The sequence below is a fragment of the Ciconia boyciana genome, chromosome 3 (genome assembly GCF_034638445.1).
Source record: "Ciconia boyciana chromosome 3, ASM3463844v1, whole genome shotgun sequence".
NCBI classification, from domain to species: domain Eukaryota; kingdom Metazoa; phylum Chordata; class Aves; order Ciconiiformes; family Ciconiidae; genus Ciconia; species Ciconia boyciana.
In genome coordinates this window covers 92,052,626-92,069,294 of record NC_132936.1, presented here as the reverse complement: position 1 = coordinate 92,069,294, position 16,669 = coordinate 92,052,626, and the positions used below count along the sequence as shown (strand labels likewise).

At 44.3% G+C, this 16,669-nt stretch overlaps 2 protein-coding genes across 7 annotated transcripts in view; one reads left to right on the top strand and one right to left on the bottom strand.

Annotated features, from left to right (window-relative positions):
- Window positions 1-3,477: 3,477 nt before the first annotated feature.
- NANP (N-acetylneuraminic acid phosphatase) lies at window positions 3,478-7,869 on the bottom strand. Its single transcript, XM_072856583.1, has 2 exons — window positions 7,638-7,869; window positions 3,478-7,392 (listed from the first exon to the last, which is right to left on the bottom strand). The coding sequence occupies exons 1-2, from the start codon at window positions 7,725-7,727 to the stop codon at window positions 6,697-6,699; spliced, it is 786 nt and encodes a 261-aa protein (XP_072712684.1). The 5' UTR covers window positions 7,728-7,869; the 3' UTR covers window positions 3,478-6,696.
- Window positions 7,870-7,925: 56 nt separating this feature from the next.
- The window catches only part of EIF2AK2 (eukaryotic translation initiation factor 2 alpha kinase 2), a 22,115-nt gene continuing 13,371 nt past the window's right edge, over window positions 7,926-16,669 (top strand). For 2 of the 6 annotated variants that reach the window (XM_072856576.1, XM_072856572.1), the window contains exons 1-3: window positions 12,137-12,428; window positions 13,009-13,135; window positions 14,974-15,088. In XM_072856576.1, coding sequence (XP_072712677.1) covers window positions 13,032-13,135; window positions 14,974-15,088 — 219 coding nt within the window. In that variant the 5' untranslated portion in view covers window positions 12,137-12,428; window positions 13,009-13,031. Of the gene's footprint in view, window positions 8,177-8,336; window positions 9,784-11,731; window positions 12,103-12,136; window positions 12,429-13,008; window positions 13,194-14,973; window positions 15,089-16,669 lie in introns of those variants that run through there. The other 4 variants (XM_072856575.1, XM_072856573.1, XM_072856574.1 and 1 more) reach the window with 4 other exon arrangements.

Here is a 16,669-nt window from a genome sequence, read left to right as displayed (position 1 = left end):
AGCTGTTGATGCATTTTCTTCCTGAAAAGAAAAAAAGGACTTCGAACGTTCAGGACCCTTCTCATTTAAATGTCTGAAACAAAACACAATGGAAGGCATCAACAGTTTGGAAAACAAAGGCTGTCAGTCCAGCCACTGCAGACTTCCTGATCAATCCTAACCCCAGTGAGATTTAACAGGCCACACCGTTAACAGCAAAGACCACCCAACCAGTAGCAAACCAAAACCAGTTAAGCCTGACTTTATCAAACGGACAGACCTACAACACATTGTGTTCTGATGGAAACGGCACGGTAACTTGGAGGATGCTTGTTGGCCTAATTCATGAAAAGAAGAAAAGAGAAGAATTTACTGAGCTTCTTAATACTCGCATAGCAAAAGAACCAATAAACTGTATATTTGAGTAGTTGATGTATTTTGACATGTGATGATTTCACTTCCAGTTGGACCTTCCTGTTACACTGGTCACTGGCTCGGGAAAATGCTCTTCCCATATCTGCCTGAACGCAGTACCACTGCGCAGACTCAGCAACAACACAAGTAAATAAAAATGTGCTCACCTGATGCTCACCAGGCTGGATTTTGACTGGAAAGCAAGATAAATTGAAGTGCTTTCCACTTCATTTTTCCATCTTTGTTTCTGGGGAAACAGAGCCGTAACTATCCCAAGTGACTTCCTAGAATCATTGAGAAGTACAAAAAAATTTCCTAAATCCATGATCTAAAGCATAGCTCTTAGATGACCACAGTCCTATATCCTCGGATACATCTCTGTACCTTACTGGCCCTGTATTTTACTGCATTTTTGCAATAGTGATGGTGTAGCAAAATAAACATTTCCAGGACAAAATACAAGAAAGAACCTAACAAAAATGTGCATTAATACATTAAATACATTAAATAAAATGTATATTAAAATGTAGTTGAAGCTACATACATAGTTTCTTCCACGTTGCCTAGTAATATGTTATTTCCAAAATATAAAGACGTTGGATTTTCTCAATGTGACAAAGTTGTTCTTGAATATAGTTGACAGAAAAATCAAACGTTTAGAGCCTGTGATGAATGGACTGAACAGACACTGCGAAACTGCTGAAATGATGAGTAGTGTTTTGTTTTCCTCACAACGTTCACTTCTTAAGTCAACTAATCATCAACATTTATTTTGTAACTTGGAGAAAAGTATCTCAGATTTAGTATTTTAAACTTGCCTTATAAGCCTTAATATCCATAGGTGACTAACAGATTATTTTGTTTGGAGGCTTTTTTTTTCCCCCCCATTTTAAATTTTTTTTTTTTTTTACAAATTGACAAATTTGCCTAGTCTGTGTGATATGAATGGAAGTTTCTTTGGAGGAAAGGCCATTTAAAACAAACACAGCCCAAACACATGCTTGCAGCACACAGCTGCCAAGGAGCTGGTACTAAATGTATATACTTAACATGATCTTGCTAGAAAAGCTGGCTCTCTTCCACTACTTTTTATTGCAATCCTCTGCAAACTTTGTCCCAAATGCTAGAGGCTGTTGTGATTCCGAAAGATATGGAAATACAACCGACAAAACAAATTATGGAGATCAATTAGCCGAGGGAGGAGAAGTGGAAGGCAGAAGTCACTTGCAGATGATTTTATAGAAATGAGCTTACAAATCTTACTTAAACTTGTGAAGTTCCACTGATGTAAATGGCAACATTTTCCTATGTTAAATTAGACCCTATGCGAAGTTACCATCTGGTCTTTGGTTAGGTGTTGACTTGAGAAATATGGCTTGCACTTCTAAAGGACTGACATTTCATGTATTAGCACCATAATTTCAGTTCATATTTTTAAAAACGCATCTTTTTTCTGGCATTTGAGGACTGTTCAGCAGAAGACTCTCATGTAACCTTGTTTTTAGTAGATGAAATAAAAGGTCAAAATATGCTATACGGAGCAGGCAACGTGATTCTCTGTGTCTAGGTCCCTTGCAACATAGGCAGAAAGTTGCAGTTTTTGCTTTAGACACAGCTGACATCATCTCTGCATTGTTATGTCTCTTGTATGTGCACAGCGTGATCTAGAAAGCGAGTTATAATGGAGACAATCCCACTGCAAGGCTGATAGTAAAAGCTGTGCACAAAAGAACAGTATACCGCTACATACAGCAGAGATACATTGCGTTTCTATTTGTTGTACTTCTCAACATGCTCAAAATGATTTCCAGATGATGAGTTTTGTTAGTACAGAGTTAAAGTCGGATTTTAAATTTTGTTTAAAGGCCTCAAGGTAACCTGGGAGTAAAAATCGCCACATTTTAGAGCTGAAGTTGAAAAAAGAATCACTACATATGTGAACAGGAGAAATTACTCTGATGGATCAGACTACTCCAATTTAGTTCAAAACCCTATTACTGGTGTTGTCAAGTAACAGAAGCTTCAGAAGAAAAGACAAATAGAACTGGTTCAGGTTAGCTGGGGCACAGGAAGTTGTCCGTTGGCTGTATTTCAGGAAATATGAAGACCTTTAGTTGTTACCCCATCCAGACATCTTATCTCTTTGCATCAACTCAGTATTCTAATGAAAGGTACTTATCTCCTGTATAAAACATTCAGGTCACCTTCTAAGAACTCTAACTGTGCAAAAGTTTTTCAAGCACGTAAGAAAATGTCCTCATTTCTGAGGCTCTCACTGTCCAGCTTAATGCCTTACACATACAGAGCTTCCCCAACAACAACAGAGATGCTGTGGTGTGCAGGTCTGATACTTCAGCCATCTGATACTTCAGCCAAGTGCCCGCGCTAGAGGCCGAGTCCCCCTTTACTCAGTTTAACACCCTACCCTCATCTAGAGTACCTTGAACTACCTTTCCACCTCTCCATCTGTCTCCACAGGTTCAGAAGATGGACAATTTGTTCCATTACCCAATGGAAAACTATGAGGGGACAGCTTGCTCTTCTGCAGCCGAGAGCCATGAGGCGAGCAACACCCCACTCTCCCTTCTCCCAGGTCACACAGAGGTGAGTGTAGCAATCGCTCAGATACGGCTTTGTGCACCCATAACCTGCTGAAATGGGTCCCCCGGACTTGATATTACTGTATTTATCTTATCTGCTTTGCAGTCTGTTCTTATGCTGCTGCAGCAGCCAGTGCCATGACGTCAGGACACACAGGCATATCTGCGCTGGCATTCAGCTTGGCAAGTCAGGATCAACTGGCAGTGAACTGCAGTTAGGAATTCAACAGGGTTTACACAGTCCGGCCAAGAAGCTTCATAAATACGTAATTATATTCCAGCCTCTGTTTGAAATGATGGAAACTACACCCAGTCACCACATCTAAACGTGAGGTTACAGATTTTGAAGCCTAATTCTGTGCTATTTTAAAAAACAAACAGAACTTTTGCCCGTTGTTGTAAACCTGGTCACAAACAGTTATCCACAGTAATACAGAACATTGAAAGAAATGTTTTATAAACAAAATACTTTTATTAGACTAGTACATGGGTTATTTTAAATCAAGAATTATAGTTGGTATTAAACTATTGTTTCAGTTCACTGAAAGTTCACATTTCACTAAAGTCAAAGTTACTGTAGATTAACCTCAGGAGGTAACATTTATCTGAAAAAAAAAAAGGTTTTTAAAAATATAGATGGAATTTCTTTTTCCTTTTTTTATTTAGTGTGTTTTGACAATATAATTTAAACTAGACGACTTAGCTAATAGAGCATAACACTAAGCAAAACCAGAACTTAACTGGAACTGAATACAGACTGTTTTATTGATCTATTCCTGCTTCTGATGTGAAAATTATCCCATCACTACATTTATGTTTCCATTTCATTAAATATTATTTTTCATTAGGCTTTCTGTAAGAGCTCCATCCAAGAAAAACATCTTGAGTATTTAGAGATACTCCAGATACCTAATCCAGCTTATTGGGTAACTGCTTGTAAGAAGACCCCTAGATAGAGAAATGCCTTCTATTGTTTCTTCTTGTTTTATAGAAGCATCATAACACTATTGCCCTATCTGGACACTGGTAGTCACATCCAGCCTGGTACAGTACTCAGCAAGGGAAAAAATATACTTGAGTGCGGCCTCTACAGACCACACTATCACCTGAGTGTTCAGTTACAGTGGTTTTTCATAGATTCATAGATTTAAGAAAATGACTGGCCACGTAAAAACAAAGAACGGTCTCTTCTAAAACAAGAGACCCTTTATACAATAAGCAGGCTCAGCATCTCACTTCAGAATGATGCAGTGGCAAGAGAATATGAGCCTCAACCTACATTAAAAAATGCTAACCTGGCGTGTATATGTCCTTCAAGCCCAGGGAAAGAATTGTGAATTATTACTATTTGTTATTTTAAATCTCAGCTGTATCAGAAACCTCATTCTGACCTAAGTTCTTACCCCGATGTTGTGCAAACAATGCAGAGTTATACTGCAGCTCCTTTGGGATGCTGTTGTAAGCAAAGTTGTTGCTTTTGTATCAGACAGTACGGTTAAAACAAATTACTTCAAATACATTATCTTTTCAGGGATCCATCTAACCTTTTGGATACATTTCTGTTTTTACACAATATTCCTCATAGGCTCAATGATCTTTATTATTTTTCTCTCAATCCTTGGTTATAAGGAATGTTATTAGCAACACTTTGCTCATCAGCTAAACCAGTGACTGTTTTCATGCTCTTCTAATGCAAAATAAAATCTTAACTTGGGCCTCTTACTTCAGTAACAAAGGTGTGTCAAGTCAGTCCCACTGCCTCATGTTACATGTGGCAACTTACTATACCACTGGAATTGGATCATTTTTAGCACATGCCCATTTCCTCAAAGGTACAGGTGGGGCCTGCCTCTGTTCTCTTCATTGAGCCTGATGTCTCGAAGGTCCTGGCTAGATAACATGAAGAACCTGGACTGCTTTACCTTTTTTAAGGGACGACTGGATGAAGGGGGTTCAAACTTTAATGAGTATTTCCTTTTTTTCTTCCCCTCAATGTAGGGGCAACATATTTTGATGCAATCTAAACTCTTTGCCAAATAATTTAACCCAGATCAGTAACAGCCTCCTCTAAACTGAATCTGTCATCCTATGCAAGGCTGAACTACATTAACTTAAATTCATGTCAAGCTAAACAAAGGAACCTTTCTTGTATAGAGGATTCCTTCTACACACCCATTTCCTCATAGGCTTCTGTACTTTTTGCTGATCTTTTATTGCTGCCCACATGCCAGACACTCTTCTGTCAGCACCTCAACATCCCTGTTCTCAAAAGATTTGTCATGGATTTATTCTAAAATACAAAACTTATTCTAAAATATAAAATATATGACCATATATTGATTGCTGATATATATGGTCAGATATTCAGCCCAATGTATAGATAGCAAATAGGTTTTGAAAAACACAGGTTTTCCAACAAGTGCTTACATTTCCATTTAATATGTGAATACTTTCCCATTATATAGTAAGAATATGAAGTACAGAAAAATTAAATTATTAAGATAATGATCCGGTAAAGAGAAATCTTAGTGTTCTAGAGAGTCAACTCCTGCATCTAGTGGAAATAGCACATACACATTATAAAGTTGTACACAGTACCGTGATACATATGACATAATTTTCCAATTTCCTGGAAGAGAGTCATGAAAGCCATTTACAAACAACCAGCTCATATTTTCTCCAGAGTAAATCACATGAAATACATGTAGAAACTGGAGTAAGGAGGGATTGTATAGCAGTGCCATTAAAACAGTCAAAAAAGCACTGATCCTGCAGTCAAATCTGAGTAGTCATACACCTGAGCAAGACCAAGAACAGTTTCTCCAAAAAGTCTGATCAAAATTCACTAATAAAATCAGACAGAACAATAATATTAGCTTTTAAAGAGTCTGACAGTACAGTAAGAAGACCATTGAAAATATCCCTGTTTTATCAATTACATTCCAACAAAAATCATAATCTGAATTACAAGTATACTGCATATCTGCATAAGCACCACGATAATATAAAGTAAAAACTTATCCATCACGTCCCTCTGATAAATGGTCCCCTATGCAAATTTTAATGTACATTTAAGTACTTTCGGCAAGAGGTACAGATTCCATAAAAGAAAAGTCACTGCAAAGTCTGAAAAAAATTCTAAAACTTGAAAAAAGGTCAAAGGTAGAGCATTTTCTAATGATCTGATACATAATAAATTCTGTCAATGAATTCTGGTTTTAGAAATAGCAAAATTCACTCCAGTTCCTGAGATAAACTGCAGATCAATTGTGAAGATTTACCAGATTGTACCACACTCTCTTTCTCACCTGCTTTTACACACTGCAAACAAGGTTTGAACTGAAGCTTCTGCTAAACTCACAAGTCAGCAAAGCATGTGAAAGATCAAAACATCCAAATTTTCTTTTCCACTATAAAAACAAGAGACTGGCAACTTAGGTCAGAGACACCTACACTTTATCCACAGTCCGTCAAAATAATTTCCAGACAGAGGCAGTTGTTTTGAATTAACTGCACTTGCACCTTTTAAATTAATCTAATTCTTTGTTTCTGTCCTGTTTTCACTGACAACTGTGCTCTTACCCATCCATCTGCTGTTTAAGAAAGCATACCATACACGAGTTCAAAATCCTAGGGTCAGATTTTTTAAAAGAGCGTGAGTCACCTAACAGCTCAGCACGTCTCTGACTGTATGCTGGAACCATCAATGTGCTTCGTTACTACTAGCCATATGGTCAGTTCCTAACTTAGCATTAATTTTGTGCTCCATCTTCTGTAATACTGCTGGAAGATCCAGAACAGAAGAAATAATATAGTGAGGTACTGGGGAGGTATCTACTGGGGTAGTCATTGCTTTGTTTAACCAGACAGTTGCCTTCAAGCCAGCATTCAGGCCTCCTTGAATATCTGTATCTAGAGAGTCACCAACCATAACACACTCTGCGGGCTGCACCCCCAGGAGATCGCAACAGTAATGAAATATGGATGGCGCCGGTTTCTCTTCTTTCTGCTCTCCTCCCACCACGATGGCATCGAAGTAGGGCTGACAGGCGCACGCCTCGATCTTCTCCCTCTGCGTCTGTTTGTCGCCGTTCGTTAAGAGCAGCAAGCGGACGCCTTTCCGCAGCTCGGTGAGCATGCCCCGCGTGTCCTCGGCCAGGGTGAGGTGCTGGAGGCGGGTCGTTTTCCACAGGAAATAGCACTCGGCGGCCAGGTTTCGGTTCGCCTCGCCACCGATCGTCTCTTGGATCGCCTCCTCCCAGTGCGAAATCCGCAGGTCGGTGATGCACATCTTGGCGGGATCGTGACACTCCTTGAGAAGCTTGGCCTGGACCTTGTCGCAAATGACACGTGCTTCTCCCTCACCGTAGTGGTGCTTCGACTGCAGGGCGCTTACCACCTTTAACAGACAAGAGGCCCTCAGGCCTGCGCGACACGCAGGGAGCCTGGCGCCGCGCACCCCCCTCGCTCCCAGCGCCGCGCCGCCTCCCTCAGCGGCCCCCGACGGGCCTCCGGCTGCGCGGCAGTGCCGGGCAGGCGGGGAAAGGGACGGGAGGAAGGGGTTAGAATCCTGCGCGGCAGGGCCGGGAGGGCCCGCGGCCGCAGGCCCCGTGCCGGAGGGCGGTGAGGGGACAAGGGCAGTACCTCCTCGATGGCGCGCCGCCCGGCCGCCGCCGTGTCGACCAGCGTGTTGTCCAAGTCGAAGAAGACCGCCTTGACGCCGTGCACCCCCATGGCGCCGCCTCTCGCCAGAGCCGCCCCGCTCTAACGGCCGCGCCGCCAGGGCGGAGGGGAGCGCCCCGACCGCCGCCCAGCCGCCCGCGCCGGGGCACAGCGGGGCGGGGCGGGCCGCGCCCCCTGCCCCGCCCCTCGCCGGCGCGGGGCGGGGCCTCGCCGGCCGCGGGCCGCTGCGTGAGGGCCGGGTGGCGGCTGAGGCGGGGAGGGAGCGGCCGCCCCGTCCCGCCGCCGTAGACGCGGGGCTGCGGTGGAGCCCCGCATGCCCGGGTGCCGCGGGGCGCCCCGCCGGGAGAAGGGGGTTGGAATCACGCAGGGCCCGGGAGCGGGGCTGCGAGGAGACCCCGCCCGGATCCCCGGGGAGAAGGGCCGCGAGGGGAGCTCCCGTGCCCCCGCCAGCCGCGGTGTCCCGCGCGTCTCCTGCCGCGCCGGCCGCGGGGCGGGGTGCGGTACGCGAGGGGAAGGGGAGCCGTGGCGGCGGCTGCCGAGCCGGGGAGGAGGAGGAGGCACCTGCCTGAGGAGGGAGGGGTGAGCGGGAGCGGGGCCTGTGGAAAGCGGCGGTGGGCGCGGCCGCTCCTTTGGTCTCGGGGGTTGGTTTGTTCTTGTTTTTTTCCTGTTTTTCCTTCTGTGGAGGAATGCGTTCTGGGTGAGGCAGCCGAGGGCTGGCGTCTGATCTGCAAGTATCCGCTGAAACGCTGCCAGGGGACGGCTCTGCCGAGGGCGGACTTCCCCCCGCAGCGTTCCCGCCCGGCAGCGGCTGCGCGGCGGCCCCCGCGGCTTTTCCTGCCCGCTGCGGCCGGCAGCGCCGGCTCCGCTGCCGGTGCCGGCCCTGGGGCTCGCTGCCTGCCGTGGCCGCGGCTGCCGTCACAGGTGAAGCCAGCTGCCGCCCTGACGCACCGTCAGCACGGAGTCCTCACGCGGTGCGGCTGCGTGGCGCCCAAAGGTGCCGAAGTCCGCGGGTTTGCGCTCCGGAGCGTTCCTTGAGCAGGCGTTGGTGAAAGGGGACCTGCACGGAGGAGGGGGAGGAGGGTAGAGACGCCAGAGATGCGGGTCGGTTCGGCGTCAGGCACGACGCCATTTCCGGCTCCGCTGTTGCCTTCTGGAGCGTGTCCTCCTGCAGAGTCGCCTGCGGGCAAAGCAAGCCACGGTCCCTTCCGCCGCACCGGGGTGATTTGTTCGTGATAAAGTCAGAGCCAATGACCCCACTATAAATACTTCGGTATTTGGGGAACTGGTATGATATTAGAATATTTGAAATTCCAACGGTCAGTATTTTCTAGAGCAGATGAATCCGAAAGGCATTCGGATGAAGGCCTGAAGGGCATGAGCAGGTTTTACAGGTGTGGGTACCAACTGCTCTTTCAGAAGAGATCATTTTCCCCAGGGTGAAACTTAACTTGATTGCTCAAGTAACGTTCCTGTTGTTCTCTGACAACATGTTTTGATAAACACCGTATCTTGTCTTCATCAGCCAGCAAGCAAATTTTGTTGATTTGGTTTCTGTTGATACTGCTAATGTCGATCAGACATTAATAGTTAAATATGATTCGCAAAGCTGGAGGAAACTTTGTGTCTTTCCAGAGAAAATGGAGGTTCACTCCAGGCCACTTGCAGTTCTGAAAACTGCACCTTTTGATAGCAATCCCCATGTCTGATAAGAGACGTTGGGTCACACACGAGGCCAAAAAAAGTTGTGCCAAAGAGCTTGGCAAGTAAAACTACAGAAGGCAGACATTTAAGGAGAGGGAGGGAATCTGAGAAGAAACAGACATGGGTAAGGATCCTGTAGTTAAGGAGATAGGATGAGTTTTAATAAAATTGCTCTAGTTGACTTGTAATAAAATCTGCTACTTTCATTTGATAAGATGGAAAAGGTGTTAGGCATTTCACATGCCTCTACTGAATTACTGTTTTTCAGAATTTACACAGAAGAGTGGTTAAAAGTAGCTGAATTTTTAGGATTCTCTCTGCTTAAGAAGATGGCATCTGTTTCAGACAGCCCTGCGTTCCAGTCAGTGAGCGGTGGATCCTATGAAATGTGTACCTTTCAGAAAAGGTACACTTACATAAAAGTAATCTTTGTGCTTTCTTTGACAGTTGGTCAAAGAGGTCATAATTGGAAAATAAGTGTCTTCAAAGATGTTATAAGATATATGTCTTTACTAGAAGCTTTTAGATATGGAACTGAAGCAGTTAAACCATGGATTATAATTGTATTTTAAACTTATTTTTATTTTTTTATTTTCCTCGTCAACTGACTGTGCATGGAAAACTTACGTTCACTTCAGAGTGGGGCTGCAATTGTAAAATATGCTTTTGTGTATACTTGTAAAGTCACTGCGAGGTTGTTTAACTTCAGACAGCCATTTGCCGTGCTGTATTTGTATGAACCCCATGGTTAGCAGATAAGGCCACTCACGACAGCTTCTTCTATCAGCATTTCAGCACATGTGATCTGTGTGCAATCTTACGCTTTCAGACACGTGCAGTACTTTCTGCAGTTCTTTCTGCACGCTTGCTAGAGACTAGAAATGCCTCACAGAAGCTCAGAGCCAGGAGAAGAACGGTGATCAGAAACCGAAGTAGGAGCCAAGCTGAAACATGAGGTGTATTGCACATTCTAGAAGTGATAATGTAGGAAAGAATGCCATTTTGGTATCTTTAAATGAGGTCCATACATAGAATTATGGAATTGCTCTAGGGGGGGTTTAACAACGAAGAATGTCACGAACATTTTCAAAGAAAATTTGTTTTGTCCATACATATGGAAATAATAATCTGTGAATTATGTGACTCATATCGTGGTTTGTCCTTTTTTTCTACAAGATGATTATACTTAAAAGTTTAGCGTTTTGAACTCTCTGATGTTTTTCTCTGCATCCCCACCGCCGTCTGAATGGGTTCCTTGTTGGTTGTGTTGGTGCTATGGGAGAGCAGGTGTGCTTCCTGGGTGCCAGTGGGTGCCCAAGTCATTTCCTTATACTAAGGACGAGACCTAAAGCTTACTGCTGTTTTCCTTCTCTCTTCTACAGCTGTCTGGTTTCTACTGGAGGGAAATCTTGCAGGGGTTGGGGGTGGGAATCAAAGCACAGTCCAGTAGGTTGTGTATCTAGGTGATCAAGGGTAGACATTGAGTGCACACAGTGAAACACATCTGCTCCATACTTTAGAAACAGCCTCTGGAAACTAATCTTGGAGATTTTTTTTTTTCTGCTTTTATTTTCTTTCCTGCTTCTCCAGAATATATTATTAATTTGGTGGCTGATTTTTTTTTTATCCCAGTAAGAGATTTCCTATGAAATACCTTAACGTTCAGTGATACCCATAACATATTTTAAGATTAAAGAAGGGTTAAACAATGAGAGATGAGAAATTGCTCTTGTGTTGGAGAAAGTTATCTGTTGGCTGAGACCAAAACAGAACTGTGAGAAGTTTAAAGAGATCTGAGCAGGCTGAGTGGATTGACTAACAACATTCAGTTCTGATAAATGCAGACAATCCAGGCTGGAAGGAAAAACCCTTAAGTTACACTTTTTTTTTTCTTTTTTTCTTTTTAACTTTTCTAAATTCGGTATGTGCATTTTGGCGTGATCTCTAAAAAGTGGAAGACCACCTCTGTAAAATCAGCTCTTATCAATACAGGAGGAATGTGATAAAGCACCATGTAAAAATGTATGTTGATTTTTTTTTTTTCTTAATTTACATTAGCAGTACAGCTTCATTTGGAATGACTGGTGCTTACTGATCACCTCAGTAAAGAATTCCCCCAGATGTAGAATTGGAAGGGTAGAGAAGATGTTTAAGGGATGAGGAAAAACTTAGAGATTGCAGTAAAATGGGATGCAATAAAATAATACGGTGCAATAAAATAATACCCAACCAAATAAAATAATATCCAACCGAAATATTCCACCCCATATGACGTCATGCTCAACGTATAAAGCTGGGGAAGAAGAAGGAAGGGGGGGATGTTCAGAGTGATGGCGTTTGTCTTCCCAAGTAACCACTACGCGTGCTGGAGCCCTGCTCTACGGGAGATGGCTGAACACCTGCCTGCCCGTGGGAAGGAGGGAATGAATTCCTTGCTTTGCTTCACTTGTGCACACGGCTTTTGCTTTCCCTATCAAACTGTCTTTATCTCAGCCCACGAGTTTTCTCACTTTTGCTCTTCCGATTCTCTCCCCCATCCCACGGGGGGGGAAGCGAGCGAGCGGCTGCGTGGGGCTGAGCTGCCGGCTGGGGTTAAACCACGCCGCCCTTGTGTCACTGGTGCCGGCTGCCCAGGGAAATGCCGCGCCGGGCTGACACTGCTGGCGGGTGGAGCATCTTGGAGGCGCCGCTGCGTTGCCTTGCCGCCTTCCAGCCCTGACGTCCGGTGAGCGAGGCAGCGTAGCGCAGAGCCGCGGCTGCCGGCGGGGCAGAGCCGCGGCTGCCGGCGGGGGCAGAGCGCAGCTCCCGCGGCCCCGGGGCGCGGCCGCCCTCTCTCTGCGGAGCTCCCGCTCCCGCCCAGCCCTCGGCCGCAGAACCGGAGCTCGGCGGCGGCCGCCTCCCGCCCTTTCGGTTTCGCTTCCAGGTGGAGCGGGCGGTGCTGCGGAAACGAAACCGGGGCGGCGCCTGCGAGCCGCCTCTGTGCCGTGCTGCGCCGGGCCGCGCCGGCTGCTGGAGCGCCTGGGGGTCCCGGGGCGCCTGCCGCGGCTGCGGGTAACGGCGGGGCGGGGGTAACGGCGGGGCGGAGGCGCGGGGCGGGCGGGGGATCCGTCCGGTCCCGCCGAGGCAAGGCCGCCCGCGCCCCGGCTCAAGCGGCGCGGCCCGCCCGGCGGCGGCCTCTGCCCGCGGCTCGGCGGCCGGGAGCCTGGGCTCGCCTTCGGCGCGCCTGACGGAGCCTGGCAGTCATCGCGGTTTGAAAGGGCACGCTAGCGTGCCTCTTGGTGCCCCTCTGAAGGAGTCGATTCTCCTTCTGCCTGGAGAAACGTCACTGATTTCTTTTTCACAGGGTTCGGTGAAGGATTCGGCCTTTTCCTGCCAAGAAATCTGCTAAGAAACCTTCTCGAATCACTAAATGCTCTGCTCTGCTTTCTAAATCTGTTATTCCAAGCAGTGAGTCTTCCAAAACAGTTGCGGATCAATCACGTGAATTAGAAATTAGAATTAGGTTTCTGTGAACGTTACGTTACTGGCACCAGTTTTCTATTTTATATCATAGCAGCGGTCTGCCAGGATTAGGGGCTGTCTGTATGCTATGCCTGGAGGCAGAGACATATATTTGAATGTTGCTTTGCAGAGCCTTTTTGAGATTGTGTCAAAATGGAACGTGAGTCTATGGAGAAGGTCAACAATTACTGTCAAAAGCAGAAATCTACCCTGGTTTATGCCAACATCAGGATGACGGGCCCACCTCACGATCCTGAGTAAGTTCACTATGCATGTCAGTCAACATCAGGACTCTTCCTGCGATGAACGAACCGGGTAGAGCTTGCAGTCATAACAGTTAATTTGCTGAAAGTGTGTATGTGGCAGGAGAGCTCGTTGAAACTGTAAATTGAGTGGTAGGTGGCTGGGGAGGATGTCATGTGATAGAGTTTGAGGAGAAAACTTATTTCAGAGTTGATGGCCCTTTTTTGGAAAGCAACAGCAATGCACGTTACTGGTAACTATACTGTAAGTAAGTTATGCGTCTGCCATGAAATCTCTCAGGAGGTGGGGGTGGGTTGCGGGAAGTACTTCAGTTTATGATCTATGCTAACTTCGTGTGTTGATTTTTTGTTTTGTTTTACAAAGCATGGAAATGATTTGTGATCTATGTTGTTAATTTCTAACCATAAAGGTTGGTTGTATATTAATTGATTGGGTACCAACACGGTTTATGTGTGGTTAACTTCTGAACATCTGTTACAAGAGAAGGGTCTTTTGCTTAAGCTGTTTTGCTTTTACTTTTAGAGACAATTACAGGTGATGGAGTATGTTTTATTTTTTGACACAAATATGGTGCTTTGCTAATTTTTTTCCCTTGCAGAGATCATAGATACTCAAGATCTATGACGTTTCCTTGTGTGATTTTTTTTTAATTTTATTTTTGCTAGTTTGCATGAAGACAAGCCTTATGCTAATAATTAGTATGTTTCTTTTAATGTCCTCCATGTTGCCAGCCAGCACTGTCTGTGCTTATTCTTAGACCTGACCATAGTCCCAGCATAAATTAATAAGTATTATCTGGGTCTCAAATGTTAATCGGTTATCTTAATTTTTCCTCCCTGCAGCTCAGGTAATTCAAAAAAGTAATCCTTATCGCAGTAGTGGCCACGGCTGTGGTCACACAGCTACATCTTCATGCTTCAAAAGTGATGGCATGGGACTAACAGAATTTACACACATTTCCAAGTTACTCATTTATCCCATTGTTGCGCTCTTTCATTTTGGCTGGGTGCTCTGCTACATTCACAAATATAATTTGACCCATTCTCTTGTATCTGTAAGTGATGCGAGGTGTGATAGTGGTATCTAGGAAAATCCTGGATAACTTGGGCTGTTCCAAGGAGTGCAATGTACAGTGTCTGGCTACAGTGATGAGTGGTGTAAACCTCCATCGGCGTCCTTGCGGTGCTCTTTCCCGGTGCTCCGCCTGCTAACGGGATGCAGGAGTTGCTGTATGGGAAGCAGTGCATGCACAGTTGTGCAGCGGAGAGGGAAGGGGTCAGTGGTTGTGTGTGGAAGGGCAGGACTGGGTTTTTTGTTTGTTTTTTGCGACTGCCTTTAAACTCCTGTCTCAGGAAGCACCAGACACTTTTTTTGCACTTCTAAATAGTGAATGTAGCAGTGTATCAAACGTCAATGTAATGTCATGTTCAGGATCCATGAAACCAAGCTAGTCTTTCCTCTCCATATAGTTTTGCAGTGCTGAGATGTGTCCTGGTGTTAGGGCTTCACAACCTTGCCTGTAACAATGCTGACCTTATGCATTCTTTTGCTTTTAAAAATTTAAATAATTTTGCTTTTAAAAAGCAGTTAAACATTTAAAAATACTGTTAGAACTAATAAAGTACATGCGTGACTAGGGAGGAAATATTTCTACTGAAGAATTGCGGAATCAGGAGTTAAGATATAATAAAAACACATGAATACTTAAATATGTCCACAGTTAACTTACAGCACTTTGTAGATAACAAAAAGAAAGTTGAATCTGAGAAGGTTATTAAGTATATATGAGACAAAATGTAACAGTGTCTTAGAAAAGTTTCCTTCATTGCAGGTTCACAGTTGTGGTTAAAATAGATGATGTAGAATATGGTAGAGGCACCGGTAAAAATAAGAAAGAAGCAAAAGCAGTAGCAGCAAAAAAAACCTGGGAAATGATTGAGAAAAAGGTGAGTAAACTGTCGGATTTAATTTTTTTTTTTTGCTAGTAAAGGTTGAGGATGAATCTCTAAAAGTAGCCAATAAAATATCATTGTTTAATTTGGAAGTTTCTACTTATTTATTTAAGTTGTCTTTGTTCTGTCTTATTCAGTGCTTTTCTACTTTTTACCAGTGAGCTATTTTCCTTATTGTTCTACTACAGTGTTGGTATGTAACATCAAGAGTCATTCCTCCTCTGCTGTTTTAGGAGGATGAGGAAGCGTATTTGCCTTTGTTAAGCTGCCTTGGTATATCTGGAGTGGGCAGTGTTCCTTTTTTGTCTTGACAACTGTTCAGTAATTCAATGTCTTCAAAATGGTTGCAGGGCATTGTTCAGTGTGTCTGTTGCCACTCTGCTCCTAAAATTGCTTACTTTCACTTGGTCTGATTCATCTTTGTTTCCTTGTCATTATATTCTTTATGGTATAGCTGATTCTATACTCCTTATTCTTCCTTGATTTAGTTTAGGTTTGAATTTTGTTCCTCTGTTTTCTGCCATGTGTTTTGTGGTAGCCATTCTTTATTTTTCTTTTTGACTCTGAATGCTTCTTAGCACCTTTTGAGTGAAATCTTTCCTTACCTGTTTCCATATGCTGTGTCACCATCATTACTTTAACACAATTGCTGCATGTTTGCTAATATATGATTAATGGTGCCTAGTCATAAGACAGCTGCAAAGTCCTGCTTTCCCCTCTTGTACATGCGCAGGAGCATTTGCAGCCTTTGCTCATGGCAGCATCACCGGCATTCTGCTGCCATCCCTTTTCTTGGCTCTGGGCAGGCTGTGAGAAAATTCAGAAGGCAGCATTCGCTTTTTTCTTTGAGACATTTCACAGCTCGTTCCCTGTCTTTTCTTAAAAGAGGTGGGAGGAGACATGGTGATAGGTTGTTGAAGACATTGGTGCAATACTTAGAAAACTGGATTTACATTTCTTTGGAAATTCAAAGTGTAATATTCTGGGTTGGGATGGCTGTCCTTTGCCACAAGGGACTCCGTTAATGCAAACTTGGGATTTCTTAAAAATATTTTGAAATGCGGATATTCCATGGACTCCACTTAAGAGGGAAACAGTCCATGTTTTGGTGGGTTGGTTGGGCTACAGGGTTCTGTTGGTTAGATGTATGTTGTGTTTCTATATTCAATTGCTGGATTTAAAAAATATCACAGTTGATATCTCTGTGTATTTCAGAATATGGTCTGATATGTTGTCATTCAAGGATGCACATACATTAAAAATTTCTGAATCCCGACTACTCTAATATCCTAGTTGTCTCCTGTGTGAAGTGTTGTCGAGCTGACTGGCTATGAACGTAAATCTCTTACTGCCTTCTCTTGGATCAAAAATCTATTGTGAAATGTGAGAAAGGCAAAAGCAGGAGTGAGAATCAACAGGACTTGCCTTCTGTCATGTTTCAAGACAGAGTCTAGTGAAGCACTTGCTAACACCATCCTCTGGAGAGCAGAGCTGTTGTCTTCATGTTGGTGATCGTATTTTCATACGTGCAAAATTTATCAGAATTCTAATAGTGATCCAAACCCACTTCTGAAA